Source organism: Schistocerca piceifrons, chromosome 2 (genome assembly GCF_021461385.2).
Source record: "Schistocerca piceifrons isolate TAMUIC-IGC-003096 chromosome 2, iqSchPice1.1, whole genome shotgun sequence".
Taxonomy (NCBI): domain Eukaryota; kingdom Metazoa; phylum Arthropoda; class Insecta; order Orthoptera; family Acrididae; genus Schistocerca; species Schistocerca piceifrons.
In genome coordinates this window covers 424,915,650-424,938,700 of record NC_060139.1, presented here as the reverse complement: position 1 = coordinate 424,938,700, position 23,051 = coordinate 424,915,650, and the positions used below count along the sequence as shown (strand labels likewise).

Sequence of the window (23,051 nt, the reverse complement as noted above, 5' to 3'; positions counted from 1 at the left end):
AGGATTCAGATAAGGTTTTTTTTATTTTTTTATGCATTGTTTTTTTTATATTATTACTCCATCTCCGTCGCACCAGTACGTCCTCGCAAAGACTGGCGACCGCCTTCGATGTTAACAGGAGAAAACCCGCATGGTGTTGATGCTCCAGTAGACCATCGATGCACGAATTCTCGCATGTGTGTATGAATAACCTTTGAGGGAATCGAATTTGTAAAATGTAAAACGATGCATATGTTAGCTGCTCATCGCATGGATACTGTCGGTATTTAGTGTTCTTTGACACCTGCACAATTTCGGTCGTTAAGATATTGTCAGAAAGCGAGGGTTGACTTGTCACCGGAACCAAACAGGTAGTGGACAGTGTGCCTGCTAATCCAAGTCACTGGGTGGGTCTTTGCCCGCAGGAAGAGAAGCATCTGTGCGGTGATGCTGTCAGGAGTCTTGCGTTTGTGAACGCCAGCATCTGGCAGACCAAACGCCAATCGCTGCTAGTCTCGCCACAGACAAGTCTATGGTTATCGTCGTCTTGCAGTTTTGCGCGCTACACGTGGTACATAATGGCAAAGCCGCCAGCTGTATCTGGTGAAGACGCTACTGGCATACCTGCTTCCCATAATAATTGTCAGATACTAGGTGGATTGGACATCTGACTCAGAAGTAGGGGCGTACACTGCCTGGCCACACTGCATACCAACGCACGAGGTTTTTTTTTCCCTTCAATCACATTTGGCACAAGGTGCGATTGCCGCCTTGCATACACTCTCTTGGACATCGGTAGACGTGTAGGGAGATGTGCGGCCAGGATGTACGTGTATTCAAGAAAGAAATAGCTCAAGTAGAAAAAGGGCGAGGGGATGGCCAACAGCAGCACTCGGGCAACGAGCGAGCTCGGGGTGAGGGCCTTCATCAACAGTCTGGCGAGTGGGTCGGATTACGTTACCATATCTTGACATGTGTGCTTATAAAATAAGCTATTGCTCCATATTGGACAAGACAAAAACCTGACTCAGCTGACTTTATACACTGAAGCGCCAAAGAAGTTGGTATAGGCATGCATATTCAAATACAGAGATACGTAAACAGGCAGGATACGGAGCTGCGGTCGGCAACGCCTGTATAAGACAAAAAAAGTCTGGCGCAGTTGTTAGATCAGTTACTGCTGCTACAATGGCAGGTTATCAAGATTTAAGTGAGTTTGAACGTGGTTTTATAGCTGGCGCACGAGCGATCGGATACAGCATCTCCAAGGTAGCGAAGAAGTGGGGATTTTCCCACACAACCATTTCACGGGTGTACCGTGAATGTCAGGAAACAGGGAAAACATCAAATCTCCGACATCGCTGCGGCCGGAAAAAGATCCTACAACAACGGTTCAAATGGCTCTGAGCACTATGGGACTTAACATCTGTGGTCATCAGTCTCCTAGAACTGAGAACTACTTAAACCTAACTAACCTAAGGACATCACACACATCCATGCCCGAGGCAGGATTCGAACCTGCGACCGTAGCAGTCGCACGGTTCCGGACTGAGCGCCTAGAACCGCTAGACCACCGCGGCCGGCCTACAAGAACGGGACCAACAACATCTGAACAGAATCGTTCAAAATGACAGAAGTGCAACCTTTCCGAAAACTGCTGCAGATTTCAACGCTGGGCCATCAACAAGTGTTAGCGTGTGAACCATTTAACGAAACATCATCGATATGGGATTTCGGAGCCGAAGGCCCACTCGTGTACCCCTGATGACTGCACGACACCAAGATTTACGCCTCGCCTAGGCCCGTCAACACCGACATTGGTCTGTTAATGACTGGAAATATGTTGCCTGTGTCGGAGAAATCTCGTTTTAAATTATATCGAGCGGATGAACGTGTACGAGTATGGAGACAGCCTCATGAATCCATGGACCCTGCATGTCATTCGACTGACAGGTGATACGTATCTAAGCATCCAGTCTGGTCCTCTGCATCCATTCATGTCCATTGTGCATTCCGACGGACTTAGGCAATTCCAGCAGGACGAAGTGACCCCCCCCCCCCCCCCCCGCACACGTCCAGAAAGGCTCCAGGATCACTCTTCTGAGTTTAAACACTTCCAATGGCCATCAAACTCCCCAGAAATGAACCAAACTCACCAGAAATGAACATTATTGATCATATCTGGGATGCCTTGGAACGTGCTGTTCAGAAGAGACCTCCAGCCATATTCTCACGGATTTATGACAGCCCAGCAGGTTTCATGGTGTCAGTTCCCTCCATCACTACTTCAGAAATTAGTCGAGTACATGCCACGTCGTGTTGCGTGCTCTTGGGGGCCCTACACGAAATTAGGCAGGTGTATCAGTTTCTTGGTTCTTCAATGTACAACATGCCATGATTCACAAAGGAATCCAGTGCGGCCAATAAGCGTTTTGCCACTGAACCCGGGAAGGGAAAAATCTAGGCCAAGTGCAGGATTCATGCCGCAACATAAATGTTAGTAAATCGGGCCCGTTGTGGCAAGTCCAAGTTTCGGAGTCGGTGGTGAAGGAGCTCGACCCGGATCCGGCGTTAAAAGGCGTGCTGTGAAGGGTCACAGATCACCGCATGTCGGTCGTAATATCAATGCCCAGACATCTTATCACGTCGTAGTCCCACAGAGGATCGACGCTTCATGTCAGAGTTCAGGAGCGACAGGGGACGATAGTCAGTGAAGTAGGCTCCACCATTTCGAGGAACGCAACAGGAAGCTGTACCGCAGGGGATATCAGGTCACTATGTATATCTGTCCAGGCCGGCGTCAGTAACTGGCGGTAGGTCCTGCAGAACACTAACGGGAGGCCATCGTGTCCTGACGGCCTGTGAGGCTCGCCGGCCAGTACAGATGCAGTGACATCCTACTGCCTCAAGTCCTCAAGTAATTCCACTTGTGCGTCCCACGGTAGCGCGCCATATGTAAGGCATGAGATGTCCTGAGTAGCGGCAGGGGGATAATTCTGGTCCGCAAATAATTGACTGTAGTGACCACTTTGGGTGTCTGTCCGCGGATGCCGGACCGAAAACATTTGTCGTATTGTCCATATCTCCTATGCTTGCACTTTGTGATTCCTGCACATGGAGCGACAGTTTTTTATGGTAATTTTAGCCCGTCGAGGCATATGGACTAATGATTTACATAATGTCTGTGTTCTGTGTTTATATAGCGTCTGAATATTACATTACAATGGCCTATAGATACACAGGCATATCTGAAGGAATAGAACTGTTTGATGATTCGTAGCTGTTGCAGACATTAGGGAATGGATTCGAACATTGAGAATGCTATTTGGCATCATCTGCATATTTTACTAGTGACACATGAAAATTTGTGCCACACCGGAAGTCGAGCCAGCATTTTCAGCTTATTGCGAGGCGTAGCCTTAACAACCATGGATATCCGTGCACGCCTCCTCGACCAAACCGAACTTCCGTATGTCCTGCTTCCATATACCCTATGCTCACACTTTGTAATTCCTGCACAAGGGCAAGCAAATTTTTATTATCTTTATTTTAGCCAGTCGAAGCATATACCGGGTGAATGTTAATAAAACCGACAAACTGCGGGGACTGATTTCTGACTGGAAATGGAGGCAAAAAGACCCTAGGAACATGTGTCCAGAAATGCGTCGTTCTCATCCTATATGGCGCTGACGAACGTGTTGCAGGCTGTGTGATTCGCGTAGCATGCTGTAAGCAGCAGAACGGTCCGGTATTCATGTCAGGAGCAAGCCGAAATGATGCCTGTATACGACCAAGAAAATGGAAAAAGTCGAGAGGCAGCACGGCTGTATCAAAACAAGTACCCTAGTAGACACCAACTACATCACACAACATTTTAAACCCTTTTCGGGCGTTTGTATGATCAAAGATCCTTTCAGACAGACGAACGTCCAGGCAGGCGGCAGACTGTGCGTGTACCAGATTTGGAAGACCGGATTCTACAGGATATTGAGACGAACCGTAGACCAGCTCCAGGCAAGTGTCCCGCCAACATGGTTTAAGCCAAAGTACGATTACGTGTATCTTGCATGACAACCGCTACTCTCCCTATCACCTACAACGAGTGCAAGGGTTATCTGCAGCTGGAAGGATTTTGTCGATGATTTTTGCAGCAGACCACCACAATTATAGGATTTCTGACATCAGTCCTCTCAACCGACAAAGCAGAACTGGCATAATCAGCATGCATAATCGTCATCTGTGCACTATAGACAATCATCAGGGAATTGTTGAGGCGTCTCATCTGCATCCGTTCAGTATGAATGTGTAAGCAGGGATTTTTGGTGACCACATGCTTGGACCTTCGCCTCCGACGAAGGAACGTCCCTGGACTTCCAGCTGATTATTCTGTCTGGGCTGCTTGAGAATGTGACTTTGGCAATACGATAGGTTATGTGGTTTCTGTATGACGGAGCATCATGCTACTTCCACATTACAGTTCGACGACACATCGACAGCTTCTTCCCCAGACGTTGCGATAGCGGAGGCCCTGTAGAATGGCCTGCTAGATCATCGAAGTTAAATCCCCTGGATTTTTACCTTTTGGGACATCTGAAAGGCGTTATATATGTTGAAGCAATTTCTGATGTGCAGACCATTCAACAGCGTGTACGCGACGCCTGTGACGCAATTCGGAGAGAGGCCGGATCATGCGAAAGAGTGCTGCAATCCATGATGCGATTTGTGAACGCGTGTACTGTATCCCATGGAGGCTACTTTGAACATCTGTTGTGATGTGGATGGGATGCAGCTCTCTATTGTTTCCTTGGTCGATCTGTTGTCGCCGCACGCACACTGTCCATTCCAAGAGCCATGTTCATAGGACCTTTTTTCCTCCCTTTCCAGCCGGGAACCCGTCCCTGAAATTTGTCCGTTTTATTAAATTTCACCCTGTATACTAATGACGAACGCAATGTCTGTATGCAAGCATAGGGGATACGTACAGTACGACATATGAACGTCTGCAGGACATTCTAATGTAGCATACATATACTGTATAAACACAGATATCGTGTAAATGGTTAGCATTTTATGTGGTTTTCTATATGACTAGTGAATGAAACGCGTCGGAAAAATTTGTGGTCCACACAAACATATACACTACTGGCCATTAAAATTACTACACTACGAAGATGACGTGCTACAGACGAGAAATTTAACCGACAGGAAGAAGATGCTGTGATATGCAAATGATTAGCTTTTCAGAGCATTCTCACAAGGCTGGCGCCAGTGGTGACACATACAACGTGCTGACATGAGGAAAGTTTCCAACCGATTTCTCATACACAAACAGCAGTTGACCGGCGTTGCCTGGTGAAACGTTGTTGTGATGCCTCGTGTAAGGAGAAGAAATGCGTACCATCACGTTTCCGACTTTGATAAGGGTCGGATTTTAGCCTATCGCATGTGCGGTTTTTCGTATCGCGACATTGCTGCTCGCGTTGGTCGAGATCCAATGACTGTTAGCAGAATATGGAATCGGTGGGTTCAGGAGGGTAATACGGAACGCCGTACTGGATCACAACGACCTCGTATGACTAGCAGTCGAGATGACAGGCATCTTATCTGCATGGCTGTAACGGATCGTGCAGCCACGTCTCGATCCCTGAGTCAACAGATGGGGACCTTTGCAAGACCAAACCATCTGCACGAACAGTTCGACGACGTTTGCAGCAGCATGGACTATCAGCTCGGAGACTATGACTGCGGTTACCCTTGACGCTGCATCACAGACAGGAGCGCCTGCGATGGTCTACTCAACGACGAACCTGGGTGCACGAATGGCAAAATGTCATTTTTTCGGATGAATCCAGGTTCTATTTACAGCATCGTGATGGTCGCATCCGTGTTTGGCGACATCGCGGTGATCGCACATTGGAAGCGCGTATTTGTCATCGCCATACTGGCGTATCATGCGGCGTGATGGTATGGGGTGCCATTGGTTACACGTCTCGATCACCTCTTGTTCGCATTGACGGCACTTTGAACAGTGGGCGTTACATTTCATATTTGTTACGATCAGTGGCTCTACCTTTCATTCGGTCCCTGCGAAACCCTACATTTCAGCAGGATAATGCACGACCGCATGTTGCAGGTCCTGTACGGGCCTTTCTGGATACAGAAAATGTTCAACTGCTGCCCTGGCCAGCACATTCTCCAGATCTCGCACCAATTGAAAACATCTGGTCAATGGTGGCCGAGCAACTGGCTCGTCACAATACGCCAGTCACTACTGTTGATGAACTGTGGTATCGTGTTGAAGCTGTATGGGCAGCTGTACCTGTACACGCCATCCAAGCTCTGTTTGACTCAATGCCCAGGCGTATCAAGGCCGTTATTACGGCCAGAGGTGGTTGTTCTGGGTACTGATTTCTCAGGATCTATGCACCCAAATTGCGTGAAAATGTAATCACATGTCAGTTCTAGTATAATATATTAGTCCAATGAATACCCGTTTATCATCTGCATTTCTTCTTGGTGTAGCAATTTTAATGGCTAGTAGTGTAATAGTGTATAGAAGTTACTAGTAAATACAGAACTCTATAGTTTCAAGATATTTTGACTTCTGTCTTGGTAGAAAAAAACAGATGCATATGTAAGTTCCGTCACTGTTGGTAGATACAGTTTCACAGGGGTTACTGACTAAGAGGTGAAAACCATGGGAGGGACGGAAACGTATTAGCCTAGGTAAATTAGTGTTCCATTGGATGTCGCACTTTATTTAGTACTGCCTATTCAACATTTTCCTTAGTCAAATTTAAACAGTAATTTTCAACAGTTGGCTGTTTGGTAAGCACAGCTGTAAGCACAGCTGTTACTCAATGAATACTCATTAATCACTATAATGTATTTCAGCATTCAATGTCATAAAAACTATTTCAGTTGACTATTTTGGGTGCGATTTTTGTTATTTTAGTACGAATTAATGTGGCCTGATGATATCTAGGTGACGGTAGACAGGAATCTGCTGAACGTGAGAATAAAGTTAACAGACAATCTTATTCGTTATATATATTTTTATTTAACATATCTGCACGATTCGTATTTTATTTGCAATAACAAGCCGATAATGGAATTGACACTGTCGGTCGTCATAAGGCGGGCTATGGCAGCCTACGGAACGATTACGATGTTTTCGTAAAGCTCAGGAGATAAGATATCTGGAAATTAAGAGAAGCACGGATATGGCCGTACTCGGAACGGCTCGTAAACCAGAAGACGATGGCTGTGCAACGTGGAGATGCGATTTTACAACCACAAAGAGATGATTTTTGTAGCTTGCTAAGGCTTTACTAGGTCACAGAGTAGAGAAAAATTTCTTTTTATACACGAGAAAGACTCGTATTTAATTCCCAACTAGCGAATATAAAATGTTCTGAGTACCAAATCCAGATCTGCTGAAAATGGCGTCTCTGTGCTATAAAACAATAACGGGAAGCCATACTGAATAGTAGTCGTAAATTACATCGTTCCATTCAGGATCGTCTGCCCGTTTTTATGAGACGTTAAGCCTGTAACGGCTGCCCTATATGAAAAGGGAAGCTCTATATGTCTTCGGCATTCTGCGGAAGGCGTTTCATTAAAATTTCGTATTCGCAGTTACAATAAGTGCCATTCGACAAGGAAAATCAATCATTTCCTGAAATGTCACTTCCTGTGAAACAATTTCACACCTCTTTTCCAGAATTTCCATTCAAGCTCAGTGATTAAATAATATTATATACGCCCCGAGGACTCCGTTATGTCGCTTTCATATATTGGCTAATCCGTCTAATCTCAACATGATATGCTTGCTGAACAACAGCATTATAGGTACGCTTAAATGATATGAAATTATCGTACACTGAAAGTTAAATAAAAGCTATCTACAATGACATACACAAAAAAGATATAAAAGGTCGCAAAAGACTTAGAAAGGAATTACAAGAACATCAGTGTTCCCTCACCCCCGCTCCGCCCTCCCCCTCTCACCGAAAGGAAAAGACAAAAAAGCATGCACAACAGAGGAAAGTCATGTGTGGTCAGAGGAGTGAGCTGGTCGACACGAATGAAGAAGAACAACAAGAAGAAAACCTGGGCTTATTCAACTATTTTAAGTAGCCATACACATTTGTTTCCATAAATAAAACACAACTCGCAGTATTTACGATAATTAAAATGTTGTGCGCCCCTTATGATGAAGCTTCCTTAAACTGTAAAACATATGCCAACGTAAATAAATTGCTTAAATACAGGTAACGACAGTCAATTTGTAATGGAATTTTTTTGTTCCACAGCAAATGAACGCCATTCTTTTTGTAAGCTTTATATTTGTGTTTCATTTGTCTTCGGAGAAGAAATGAAGGGAACATCAGAACATATTAAACTATACACCATCCGCTCAATGGATATCCAGTAAGGAGACTGAGCTTATTAAGAACTGTGCTACATGTTTTGCTGCGGAAGATATCAGTTTTAACACGTTATCCAGATTCTTTGTAAAAAGTTCAACGAAAACATGAACAAACGTTATGTAACTGTACTCGTCTTTTCATGAGCTTTTGAATGCCTTTAAAAGGTGTGTCGATCCATGAAAGTCCATACTTGCTTAGTTGACACAAAAGAGGGTTAAACATGTAACCAAGTTACGTGTCCCTTTTTGTGCTATCATTTGCTGACAACATCGTTTCTATAATTAGAAAAGTTCACGAAGTGAGAAGTATGTTACGTCTTACGCAACTCACTCTGTGTGTTCAGATTTTCTTGTTTGTTATATATCAATATCTCGTATAAATATTTTACAAAACTCAGTAGTGTGGAATTTCGTTTATAGACTTTAAACTCAGTAGTCAATAAGGAAATGTGGCCTCATGTTCGTCTTTAAAGGTGCGTTGATAGTCTGGAACGATCCACTCGTCTTACGGACAGTCATCTGCAGTCGGGATTGGCTGCTTGGCGGGATAACAGTGGCCAATCACCGTGGGGGCTGCTGCCGTCTGGGAAACTAGGAGGCTGCAAAGCCGTCCTTGAATGCGAAGCAGCTCTTCCCCTGCCTTAGTTTGTATTCCTGCCCGATTGAAGTACTTGAGGCTGTCGTCATGAATAACAATCTACAGCCTCATCTAGGCACGGTTTCGACTGGCCTCTGAATGGCGAACGGCCTGCGAAACAAATCCCCTGCCAGGCGAGGATTCTGCTTGGGTAGGGAGCTACTTCGAAGTGCGTGTAATAGCCGTGAGAAGAACCTACGCCGTCTTGGACGGAATGACTCAGTTTCTCTTTCTGTCAGCATTGCCCCGTTATGTTAGGGTTTATTGTTTCTCGAACGTTGAGGAAGCGCGAGAGGCACAAAGCACCTAGCGGGATCTTGCACAGCAGATGTCAACATTTTCTTGAGTTTCGGGCGAGCTGCAGAGCTCCATGCATGTAAAACATTTTCATTGTAACATTGTACTAAGGGTCATTTTCGTAAAACTATATTGAATTCTTGGTAAAACAACCGACCCACCAGAGAAACGATTGGATCTGCTGGAAATGCAAAGGACTGAACGTTTCGATTCATGGAATAAAAATCAAGAACCAGCGAACATAATCACTGGAATGAATGAATAGCTAAGGAACGCAGAATTGTACACATCTGATCAAAAGTATCCGACACCTATATGTAACGCGGAATTGACGAGAGGCGGCTAAAAGGAAGTGGCGAGTATTGTGTTGACAGTAGCGAAGCAGTAACAGCAGCAGACTGAATCCGTCGAGAGTGCTGATTTGTAACGTGGACTGCTAACTGGATGTCACCTGAGTAACAAAAGGACATGTCAACCGTTCTCAAGCTACCCAATGTTGGTGACGTGCTTCTGAAGAGAAAACTAAGGAAAAATTTGAAAAGGAAATCCAAGGAGAACAAATGAAAACTTTAAGATTAATGGATGATAATGGCATTTTGTCAGAGTTGGCAAAATAATAGAGAAAATACTTCAAGAGAATGGGTAGTGTCTCGAATAGTGATTGTAACATCAACACCAACAAAAGTAAAGAAAAGGGCTATGCTGAAGGAATTAGATTAGGAAATGAGAACTGAATTTAGTAGACGAGTAAATTTACAAGTCAGTAGAAAGAAAAACTTTTTAAAAAGTGGAATTTGCTATCATTTAATTTCAACTTAAGCGGTAGGAAGCCTTTTATGAAGGTATTTGTCTAGAGCGTAGCCTTGCTGAGAAGTGAAACGTGCATGATAAGCGGTTCAGGCAAAAACAGAATAGCTTCTGAAAGAAGAATGCTGAAAGTAATTAGGGTACTTTATTTATCAAGATCCGTCTCGATCACACAAATTTTACAGTTCACAATAAAATTTCTGTGATCAAGATTGACCGTTACAAATAAAGTACCGTAACATGGTCGTGGACTCATTTACGGACTTTATGTTTCCAGTTGAAAAATTAGAAGGTTAGATTGAATAACAAATGAGAAAGTACTGAGACGAACTGGCAAAATGAAACTTATGGCACAAATTTGATGAAAAGAAGAAATCGGTTCATAGGATACATATCACGGCATGAAGGAATAATCAGTTTGGTAAGGGAAGGGAATATGTCCGTGTGTTTCTATATTTGCGTGTGTGTGTGTACGCGCGCTCGCGCGCCCGTGCGTGTGTGTGGCGAGGGAGCGGGCGAGAGGGTTAAAAATTGTAGAGGAAGGCCAAAGGTTGACTACAGTAAGCAGGTTTAAATGAATGTAGGTTGCAGTAGTTGTGCAGCGATGCAGAGGCTCACACATACACACGGTAGGCCAGCATGGAGAGCTGTACCAAACCAGTCTTTGGAATGAAGAACATAAAAACATTGTAGAATCCGAAGGTAGCCCCTGTTCCTACCTATCTAAAAATAAAGACAAATTATTTCTCCCACACTGCTAAAAGATTCATATGAGTTAAGAAAGGTAAGAACAGAGTTGAAGGAATACTATGAGGTACAATAGCAACTATCACACAATAATATGCTTTTGCTAGTACAGTTTGCTGATTTGTGGAATTTTAATGAGGATCACCCGTGCGTAAGGAATTGGCTTTAATTGGAGGAGATATTAAAAGATAATTTTTACTGTAAGTTTTACCAGGAACAGCAGCAAAAAACGTAAAGCTCATGAAGCCCACAAATTCTTTAAATGCATTGCAGATTTTTCTGCTGTCGTTTTAAACAGGGATGAAAAACAGCTCTTAAACAGATGTTTACGACGTGATGTAAGAAAAAGACACAACGTAGCTACAACTGAAAACATCAAAGCTTACATTAAACTGACAGGCGTGGAGAGAAAATTGGTAGATGTAAGCATGTCATGAGAGTGATCAAGAGCAAACAATTTCTTAGAAGTTCGGCGGTATCTTTCAAAAAAGCTGTCACCGAGAATAAAGTTATTCAGAAACTGAATAATAAGCATCACGATCAGAAAAATTTTCTTTAGTAAGGCGTGCTAGTGGAATATAGTCATACTGATTCATGATAACATTTACTGTTAAAAGACAGAAGAATCGTTGAAGAAGAACAAAACTGTGGGCATTAAAAAGGACCACACAAGTACATTCCAGAAAGAAGTAGGCAAGGAAATTGCTAACCTCAGTTTTCTGTTTTCAGATAAAGAAATAATATAGCTAAACGTTATGAATGTTCAACATCCGGAGGATACAAGTTAAACTGCATAAAGAAGAAAAGTCAGTTAGGCTAGTAAATAATAATATAAACTGAAGAGCCAAAGAAACTGGTACACTTGCCTAATATCGTGTAGAGCTACCGAGAGCACGCAGAAATGCCGCAACACGACGTGGCACGGACTCGACTAATGACTGAAGTAGTGCAAGAGGGAACTGACACCATGAATCCTGCAGGGGAGTCCATAAATCCGTAAGATTACGACGGGGTGAAGATCTCTTCTGAACAACACCTGCAAGGCATCCCAGACATGCACAATAATGTTCATGTCTGGGGAGTTTGGTGGCCGGCGGAAGTGTTTAAACTCAAAGCAGTGTTCCTGGAGCCACTCTGTAGCAATTCTGGACGTGTGGTGTGTCGCATTGTCCTGCTGGAATTGCCCAAGTCCGTCGGAATCACCATGGAAATGAATGGATGCAGGTGATCAGACAGGACGCTTACGTGCGTGTCTACTGTCAGAGTCGTATCCAGACTTATCAGGGGACCCATATCAATCCAATTGCACACAACCCACACCATTACAGACCCTCCACCACGTTGAACAGTCCTTTGTTGACATGCAGGGTCCATGGACTCATGGCGTTGTCTCCATACCCGTACACGTCCATCCGCTCGATACAATATTAAAAGACACTCGTCAGATCAGGCAACATGTTTCCATTATCAACAGTCCAATGTCGGTGTTGACGGGCGCAGACGAGGCGTAAAGCTTCATGTCGTGCAGCCATTAAGGGTACACTTGTGGGCCTTCGGATCCGAAAGCCCATATCGATGATTTTTCGTTGAATGGTTCGGACGCTGACACTTCTTGATGGCTGAGCACTGAAAACAGCAGCAGTTGGCGGAAGGGTTGCACTTCTGTCACGTCGAACGATTCTCTTCAGTCGTCGTTGGTCCCTTTCTTGCAGCATCTTTTTCCTGCTGCAGTGATGTCGGTGATTTGATGTTTTATCGGAATCCTGGTATTTACGATACACTCGTGAAATGGTAATACGGGAAAATCCCCACTTCATCGCCACCTCGGAGATGCTCTGTCAAATCGCTCGTGCGCCAACTATAGCACTTCAAACTCACTTAAATCTTGATAAACCTGCCATCGTAGCAGCAGTAACCGATCTAACAACTGTGCCAGACACTTGTCTTACGTAGGCGTTGCTGACCGCAGCGCCGCATTCTGCCTGTTTACATACCTCTGTATTTGAATACGCATGCTTATACCAGTTCCTTTGGCGCTTCAGTGTATATTGTCCAATATATAAAAATAATAGGGAGATCAACAAAATATTGAAAGCAATTTTTTTATGAAGAATCCTGTAATACTAAATACACTGCGACTTTTGTTTAAGATTAAAAGTTACCAAGATACTTTAATCTCAGTGGGTATCGAGAATCCGTATATTCCTATACACATGTAATAAAAATAAATCTGTTACTTTATAAAAGCCTAGATCAATCTGAAGTTGTAGAATTGATGAAAAATTACCGTATGGTAATGTAAATGAGCGTTTGGCGTCATTGGCCGGGAGACCAATAATATACATTACATTCGACGTCGCATGGGCAACCTGCGCGCCGGATGGGGATGAAATGAAGACAACACAACACTCAGTTCCTGAGCGGAGAAAATCCCCGACCCAGCCGGGAATCGAACCCGGGCCTGTAGGACGGCAATCCGTCACGCTGACCACTTCTTTTTTTTCTTTTTTGTTCGGTATTGTTCGTTGCGTTTGATCTGGGCAGACGTCACAAGACATCCGTTCAAGTTGATCGCTGATTCCTTTACCCAGTGTTTTTATTACAGAGGGCGAGCAGCCCTCCTACCGAACACGCTGAGCTACCGTGCCGGCGTCCACTCAGCTATCGGGGCGGGCTTACAGTTTGGTGTTAACCGGTAAGGTGACAGAGTTATTATGGTCAGCTATTTAGAAGGAACCAAAGCACATGTTTTTAATAATCAGCTCCAAAAGACTTTGTCGAGGTTAATCTTAATGTTGTTACACAGTTTACTATAAACGATACACTGGTGATTCTATTATTCTTTACAGTGGGAACAAAATGCTAATAGAAAATGTGGCTAAAGTATTGAACCAAACTTAAATTCGGGACGTAATATGATATAAACAGAAAGAATTTCTTTATATTTGATAAATTACAACAAAAACTGTAGAAATGTATTTACAACACATAGGAAGCCGACATGTGCAGCTTTGATTATCAGTCCCCATTCCAGTCATCCTCTATGCCAGAAACTTGCATAATTTTACTGTATGATACAGATCTACAGGCAGATTTAGAGGGCACATCAACAGCAGCAATGAAATAGCATTAAGCTTACATATGCAAAAGAAGGGACTTGATACTGGTAACACTGATGAACAAGTACAAATTTTACATAGAGTTGCAAAAGTAAATGGTTGGATATTTTAGAAGAACTGGAGATCTATATTACAAAATAGGAGGAACTGGACAAAATCTTCAGTGAGCAGAGAAAATTGTTACAAATGCGTTTTTCAGTATTTATGATGATCTGTTCTGGCGATGTACACTTCAGCTGATGGCAAGGCCTCCCTACAACCGAGTACTGCGCTATGCCGTTAGGCATGCATTTCCAGTCACCTGCAAAGCCAACCAGTGGCAGATCGTGCAAAATTTTGCCAGCGTGCTGCATTGTGGAGGCCTATAACCATCTGACTAACTGCAAGTAAACTGAATATATTAATTTTACTCACCCTGAATTGAACTCTTTAAATATATATAAATTTTGTTATTAACGGTTTAAAATTACAATAAATAAAATAAAATGAAAAAAAAATCAATGGTAGCAGTGGGAATTGAGCCCAATGTGAACCGCTGCTCGAAAAGCCCTCATACTATACGCATAAATCTATAGAGCGCTATGGACGTGTATACGCTTCCCATCCCACCGCCCCTCTTACATCTGCGGATGAGTTACTTCTATTTCTTGATGAATAAAAATGTTTTAAGTGTTTATCATATAACAGACGTGCCTCTTTCGTGCTATCATTTTCAAAAAACCTTGTTCTCATATCATGAACTGTTTATGAAATACCGTGACTGTTATGACCACATGATTCAAGATGCACAGGATTGGAAATGGCTCATCGTAGGCAACCGTCCAATGTATATAAAAGCCAATAACTCGAGAAAGAAATGAGATAGCGTTCTGCTCTTAATTTTAAATAAAATTTTTGTATCTTATCTATATTTCATCCACAGCAATGTGTGGGCTAAAATTAACCATTCGTAAACTTTACGAAAGGCATTTTTGCTTCTCCAATCTAATGAAAATTAGATTTCGCGCAATGCGTTGCTTAATTCGATGCAGCACAGTAACCATGACGAATAACGGAAAGAAAATCAGACCTTTATCGAGCGAAGATATCAGACTGTAAGATGCCCAAAAATAAAATTTTGTCACCTAACAATTCTCTTAAAATCGGATGATAAGTATATCATGATGATGAGGTCCCATACTCCGAGGGGCGTAGGGGACGATGCGGGATACCCGCACCGCTGTACTAGGCAAGGTCCTAGTGGAAGTGGTTTGCTATTGCCTTCCTCCGACCATAATGGGGATGAATGATGATGATGAAGACGACACAACAACACCCAGTCATCTCGAGGGAGGAAAAATCCCTGACCCCGCCGGGAATCTGACCCTGGAGCCCGTGCACGGGAAGCGAGAACGCTACCGCAAGAGCACGAGCTGAAGACGGTATATCATCCTGGCCGGAAATCTGTATCTTAGCACAGGTGGCATCATTAGGTGAGCAGTGGCGCGACGACATAGCAACTGTCAGCACGGAATGTGGTAGTCAGAGGCTTACATTTTACAATTGGTAGTCTAACATCACGAGGAATTAAAAAGAAATTATATATGCTGGTAGTAGCAGGAATCGAACCCGATCCAACAAACTGTCAGTTGGTGCACTGAACTCCTGGGCTACGGCCCCGATAGGTTAGCTGCTCCTCTGTAGTCCTTCGTATTCCACGTTTGCACAATGCTTCACACACAGCGCTCGAAGAGAAATACTGACCTAGTGCTGTGAGCAACATAGCACCCTCAGTGCCAGCAGGGATGACGACACATCAGAGCTTTGGCAATCGCAAACAGACAGCCGCACCCCTTTTTCTTTATTGTAGTGCAGCTGATCATAATTTCAGCACTCGACACTGGTTTCTATTTATCAGGAGGGAGCGCTAAAAAAATGTTCTTTTTTTTCGTTTTATTTGCATATCAGAACACATTTGACCAGAATTTTCATAACTTTTGTGCAATTTCCGCCTCGCTTTCGAACAAAATTGGCGTAGTTTTTGTGCGGTTTCCGGCTTTCATTCAAAGTGAAATGGCATTATTTTAATATGATATTTACGGTGTGCTGGAGCACATTAGCACCGGATCTCCGGCCGCAGCATTTTGCAGCCGCAAGAGGAGTGCCTGCGATCTGCAACAGCATGCTCCCCTCGTTGTCTCTTCAGAGCTTGTGGTCAGTAGTGTAAACATCTAGCAGCCCGAAATGCAGCAGCATCAGATGCCAGAATAGGTACCATAATGACTGCTCCTTTGTTCCCTTTATTAAAAACATTTTACACTGTTTTAAATATACACTCCTGGAAATTGAAATAAGAACACCGTGAATTCATTGTCCCAGGAAGGGGAAACTTTATTGACACATTCCTGGGGTCAGATACATCACATGATCACATTGACAGAACCACAGGCACATAGACACAGGCAACAGAGCATGCACAATGTCGGCACTAGTACAGTGTATATCCACCTTTCGCAGCAATGCAGGCTGCTATTCTCCCATGGAGACGATCGTAGAGATGCTGGATGTAGTCCTGTGGAACGGCTTGCCATGCCATTTCCACCTGGCGCCTCAGTTGGACCAGTGTTCTTGCTGGACGTGCAGACCGCTTGAGACGACGCTTCATCCAGTCCCAAACATGCTCAATGGGGGACAGATCCGGATATCTTGCTGGCCAGGGTAGTTGACTTACACCTTCTAGAGCACGTTGGGTGGCACAGGATACATGCGGACGTGCATTGTCCTGTTGGAACAGCAAGTTCCCTTGCCGGTCTAGGAATGGTAGAACGATGGGTTCGATGACGGTTTGGATGTACCGTGCACTATTCAGTGTCCCATCGACGATCACCAGTGGTGTACGGCCAGTGTAGGAGATCGCTCCCCACACCATGATGCCGGGTGTTGGCCCTGTATGCCTAGGTCGTATGCAGTCCTGATTGTGGCGCTCACCTGCACGGCGCCAAACACGCATACGACCATCATTGGCACCAAGGCAGAAGCGACTCTCATCGCTGAAGACGACACGTCTCTATTCGTCCCTCCATACACGCCTGTCGCGACACCACTGGAGGCGGGCTGCACGATGTTGGGGCGTGAGCGGAAGACGGCCTAACGGTGTGCGGGACCGTAGCCCAGCTTCATGGAGACGGTTGCGAATGGTCCTCGCCGATGCCCCAGGAGCAACAGTGTCCCTAATTTGCTGGGAAGTGGCGGTGCGGTCCCCTACGGCACTGCGTAGGATCCTACGGTCTTGGTGTGCATCCGTGCGTCGCTGCGGTCCGGTCCCAGGTCGATGGGCACGTGCACCTTCCGCCGACCACTGGCGACAACATCGATGTACTGTGGAGACCTCACGCCCCACGTGTTGAGCAATTCGGCGGTACGTCAACCCGGCCTCCCGCATGCCCACTATACGCCCTCGCTCAAAGTCCGTCAATTGCACATACGGTTCACGTCCACGCTGTCGCGGCATGCTACCAGTGTTAAAGACTGTGATGGAGCTCCGTATGCCACGGCAAACTGGCTGACACTGACGGCGGCGGTGCACAAATGCTGCGCAGCTAGCGCCATTCGACGGCCAACACCGCGGTTCCTGGTGTGTCCGCTGTGCCGTGCGTGTGATCATTGCTTGTACAGCCCTCTCGCAGTGTCCGGAGCAAGTATGGTGGGTCTGACACACCGGTGTCAATGTGTTCTTTTTTCCATTTCCAGGAGTGTAGTTTCACTACTTTAACGACTTGTAGTTTATTTTTATGTTTTAGGAATAACTGATTGAGTTTTCATTGTAAATTTGGCGTGTTTTACAATTCCCACAACTAAAAATTTGGCTTGAAGAGGACATGTGTCTAGCGCAAAGAGGAGAGAAAAGTACACTTAGTTGTATCAATCCCTGATTTTTGGTATTATGTTCAGTTTCACAGGGTTTGAACGTTCGTATATCAAACGCCACCCTTATGTATGATCCATATGTATTTTAAATGAACTCACAAGTACATCTAGCAAATATACTTCTGCTTCTTTTAAGGCCTTACTATATCCTTCTATTTCTTAATATTTTAGCATGCGAACACGTCCGTTGTATGCGAAAATCGACTCTGATTGTGCCACATAAAATGACTGTGTCGAAAATAAACAAAACCTTACAACCTTACATCACTATTTTCTGAGGTTTCGTTTCTTGACGAAGAATGGGCTGCTGTTCTCCACAGACATTCACGCACTTAACTGAAAGTGTCCCCAGCAGAGTTCAAGCCCCCATAAAGACAAAGGGCTGACAACTCCGTATTAATGTTCAATTATTGGTGTCCAGATACTTTTGAGCAGGTAGTGTATTTCTGTTTAACATGTGCGACAAGAAAATCGTTGGAAACTTACTGTGCAGACACCAGCAAACATATAGTTCCGGAGAGGAGATTGTAGAAAATTTCTTGCACAAATTCGGATTATAGGTCATGTGCTAGAGAATTATATAGCAGAGCTTATGAGGAAAGATTTTTCCGGGCCCATTTCGAGAGTGGAACTACAGAGAAATAGAGGAAAGTAGTTCGATGAACTTATGCCAGGCATGTAAGTGGAAATTGCAGACATAGAGAAAGGTAACTCTGCCAGGTACTTAAGAGTGAACCGCAGAGTACTCATGTAGATGTAAATGTACTGAGGCAGACATACGTAAGGATTCGTCAGCCGGCCGGAGTGGCCGTGCGGTTCTAGGTGCTACAATCTGGAACCGCGAAACCACTACGGTCGCAGGTTCGAATCCTCAGAAGTTGAGTCCCATAGTGCTCAGAGCCATTTGAACCATTTTAAGGATTCGTCGTGGGTTGGGGGAAGGGGCATGGTGGAGGCTCAGGATACATAATTCTTGTGGCTAAACAAAAGGCGAACAAAGCAAAAAAAAAAAAAAAAAAAAAAATTGGGTCATCTGATTTTGTTGTTGTTGTTGTGATCTTCAGTCCAAAGACTGGTTTGATGCGGCTCTCCACGCTACCCTGGCCTTCGCAAGCCTCTACATATCCAAATAAGTACTGCAACCTATATCCTTTTTGAACCTGCTTACTGTCTTTGTCTCCTGGTCTTCCTCTACAATTTTTACCCTCACACTTCCCTCAGCACTAAATAGACGATTACTTGATGTCTCAGAATGTGTCTATGAACGGGTCAATTTTTTCTTTGGTCTAATTGAATCACATATTTCTTTTCCCCCTTTATTCAGTACTCCCTCATTAGTTACTAGATCTGCCTATCTACTCTTCAACCAAATTTCAAACTGTTCTCTTCTTTACTGAAACGATTATCGTTCACGTTTCATTTCCATACAAGGTTAGACTTCCGACAAATTTCTGAAATGACTTTCTCACAGCTTCCTCAGAAATCGATTCTTGTCGTTGCCAGTCTACATTTTATATACGAATACTCCGTACTTCGACAATTGTCCGTTATTTTGCAGCCCAAATAGCAAAACTCATCTATTTGTTTGAGTGTCTCATTTCTTAATCCAGTTCTGTCAGAATTAGATGATTTAATTAAATTGCACTCTGCCACTCATTGATTTTCAGCTTACAACCTCTTTTCAAGACAGTATTCTTTCTATTCAGTTGCTCTTGCAATTCCTTTGCAATGTTCAAATCTTAATGTTTTTAATTCTTCTCCCAGAACTTTTAATTCCCCCTATAAATTTCTTATTTTTTATCCATATTGCTTTCCCAATATACAGATTGAATAACAACCGACATATACTATAACCCTGTCGTACTCACTTCGCAACTCCTGCTTCCCTTTAATTCATTTTCACTCCTAATTGCTATCTGGTTTATGTACAAGTTCTAAATAACTGTCCATTCACGGTATTTTAGCCGTGTTACTTTCAGTGTACATTGTCAAAATCTTTCCTTGAATCTATAATTGCTAAAGCCGTAGGTTTGCTTTTCTTCAGTCTGTCTTCTACTATAAGTTGAAAGATCAATATTTCCTAATGTTATATCCTAGCAGTAATGCCACCCGAGCCCGCTGCCAAAAGGTTGGCAGCATCAAAGTCCGGACGCCGTCCGCATAAGCAGCGCCAGCGAGACAGGAAATCGCCGCAAGTCTGCGCGCGCCACCGCTGGCTTCTGGGTTCTTAAGCGCTGGAGTCGCGAGCGCTAGGACAGTTCTGTATTCGCCGCTCAGTTGTATACTCGCCACCGAATTGTGTACTTGCTAGTCAGTTGTGTGTTCATCGCAGCAGAGTTGTTGTTTGTCGTCAGCCGACGCTGACCTAGCCGCTCCGACTCGAACTAGACAGATTTCTGTAGACACGGAGTTCACTACTGTATTTCTGTATCTTCGTAATAAAGATAAGTACCGACTTTTATTTAATCAGAGTGTTTGGGTTTTCATCTTTCTGTTCACTGTTCCAGCGGACCGGTCGGCCCGCTATTAAAAGTGTGGCGGTGACTTCGTAAGCCGTTTCTACAGCGAATTGTTTGTCGCTACGAACACCGCCACAAAACTGGCGACGAGGACTTCCGAACTCGTGTGCAGGGCTGGTTCAACTTGTTTCTGGTTATACTAATTATAGCGATAAACTTTTGGGGGCTGGTTTAATTTGTGTTCACTATGTCTGCCGAATTACAACAGTTGATCTTGTTACAGAGTCAGCAAATACAAAGTCTGGTGGAAGCAATCGCCAAACAAGCGGCTAATCCTCCAACACAAAAGGAACAAGCACAGGCAGCACCACATTTCCGTGCTTTTGATGCATCAAGAGAAGAATGGCGAGAATATTTCGCGCAGTTGCAGGCGCACATGACAGTCTACAAAATCACAGGTACTGAGCGGCAGCTTTATTTAATTTCCACTGCAGGCGTGGAAATCTATCGACTACTTTGTAAGTTGTTCCCGGAATCCCAGCCAGAAGCTTTAGACTATGACGTTGTTGTTAACAAGCTTGCTGAGTATTTCGAGTCGCGAGTTCATGTGGCAGCAGCCAGATTCAAGTTCTTCAGATTAAAGAAACTGCCACATCAATCTAATAAACAGTGGTTAACAGATTTACGGGGCCCCACCCGTCAGTGCCGATTTAATTGTGTGTGTGGAGCTTCCTACAGTGATGTCATGTTACGAGACGCTATTACTCAAAACATTGCAGATTCTCGTATTCGTGCTGCTATCTTAAAGTTGCCTGACCCGTCATTAGAGACTGTGATGAACATCACTGAAGCCCAAGATACTTTTGACTATGCTGAGTGTGAGTTAGATCAGCCATGTATTTCTCAAATTGCCTGTGCTAAGCAAGTTATGTCACGCCAGCGGCCCCACCGGCAGAGTCAGACTGTAAACACTAGCCGGCCGCGTCATGTTAAACACATTCGTCAGCCGCGTGTGCAGAATGATAGAGTTAAGTCTTGCCCTAAGTGTGTTCTTGCTCATCCTCGTGAACGTTGCCCGTTAAGAAACGCGGTTTGTCACTTTTGTCAAAGGAAAGGACACATCCAGACTGTTTGTTTGCGTAAGCGCAAGAACAATTCTAGTGCTGCCCAGCCCATGGATATTCATGTTCTTCAAAGCCAGCCCGCCCAGAAGGTCGCGTTTAAAGACTCTTCCACGGTTCGTGTGGGTAATAAACTTGTTCGCAATAAGCCACCCACCCAGCCCTCTGCTATGCGACCCAAGCGTAATTCAAACGCTGTGAAAAGTGATGTACAGACTGCAAGTGACGCGGGAGTTGTTGTTCCACCCGCCCAACCCACGAGTTGTCGTAAGCTGCGAACACGCGCTAAACGCGCTGATTTTGTGTCTTCCGCCTCCACTGCACCGATCCAGAGACAGTGTAATAAACTATATGTGAAACTACGCATCCAGGATAAGACCTTCAATTTTCAATTAGACACTGGTGCGTCTGCGACTCTCATAAATAGTGCTACGTATGCGGCTATCGGCCGCCCTAAACTTTCAGCGGCAAAACATTCTTTGGCTACTTATAGTGGAGAACAAATTCCTGTGTTAGGTGTATGTAGCGTGCCAGCCACATTCCGTGGCAATACAAAAACAGTTTCATTCACAGTGCTCCGCGCTACAGACAGTGTAAAAATTTTCGGATTAGACTGTTTTGACTTTTCAAACAAATCGTATTTCTACGGATTCTTTAATAATGGAGTCCCAGAAAGACGTTGCTGTAGACAAAATCATTGTTTTCTCATACTCCATTGAATGTCCAGTAGAAATACAATGTTCAGCAATAGCGGACTTGCTTGGCTGCAAAAGGCGGGTATCCATAAACCGTGTCTCACCAGCTTTAGCACTTGCAATAATACCAGCTTTTGACACCAGGGAGTCTGTCAGTGTTGATTTTCCGTGATCCACGTGTGCGATGACGGACATATTGCAGATATTCCGCTTTTTGTCCATCATCACACGAATCTCATCTACCGTGAAGTTCACCATGTTGGATTACTATGGATTTCCTTCCTCACTAACGAACACGGTCGTCCAACAATGGCGGACTCCCTGCGAAAGGACTGTACCACGGAGTGACTTGTTTGGCCTGTCTATCCAAGACAATGTGTTGCAAATTAATTCTGTTGTTGTTCCTCAACACAGCATAACCGATTTGTGTAAACGATACAGTGACATATTTAAAGACGAACTAGGTTGTGCTGCGAACTTTGCCGCTCATATTACGTTAAAAGATAATGCTCAGCCTCGATTTTGTCGTGCTCGTCCAGTGCCTCACGCCCTCCGGGCACCTGTAGAAGATGAACTTCGTCGTTGGCAAAACAACGGTGTTATTCGACCCGTTTCAGCGAGCCAGTGGGCTTCTCCCTTAGTTATTATAAAGAAACCGTCTGGCAAGTTACGTTTGTGTGCTGATTTTAAGTCGACAGTTAATCCTCAGACTGTCATTGATTCTTTTCCTTTGCCTAGACCGGACGAGCTGATGGACAAGTTAGGGGAAGCTCGTTTCTTTTCCAAAATTGATCTCCGTGAAGCATATTTGCAATTGCCCCTCGACGAGCAATCACTACAGTATTTTGTCATA

General features: G+C 44.2%; 1 protein-coding gene across 1 annotated transcript in view; it reads right to left on the bottom strand.

Annotated features, from left to right (window-relative positions):
* Positions 1-22,456, bottom strand: part of LOC124775442 (Down syndrome cell adhesion molecule-like protein Dscam2) — a 139,940-nt gene extending 117,484 nt beyond the window's left edge. The window contains exons 1-2 of the mRNA XM_047250274.1: positions 22,303-22,456; positions 15,416-15,516 (exon numbers count right to left, since the gene is read on the bottom strand). Coding sequence (XP_047106230.1) covers positions 15,416-15,516; positions 22,303-22,456 — 255 coding nt within the window. The remainder of the gene's footprint in view (positions 1-15,415; positions 15,517-22,302) is intronic.
* Positions 22,457-23,051: the final 595 nt, after the last annotated feature.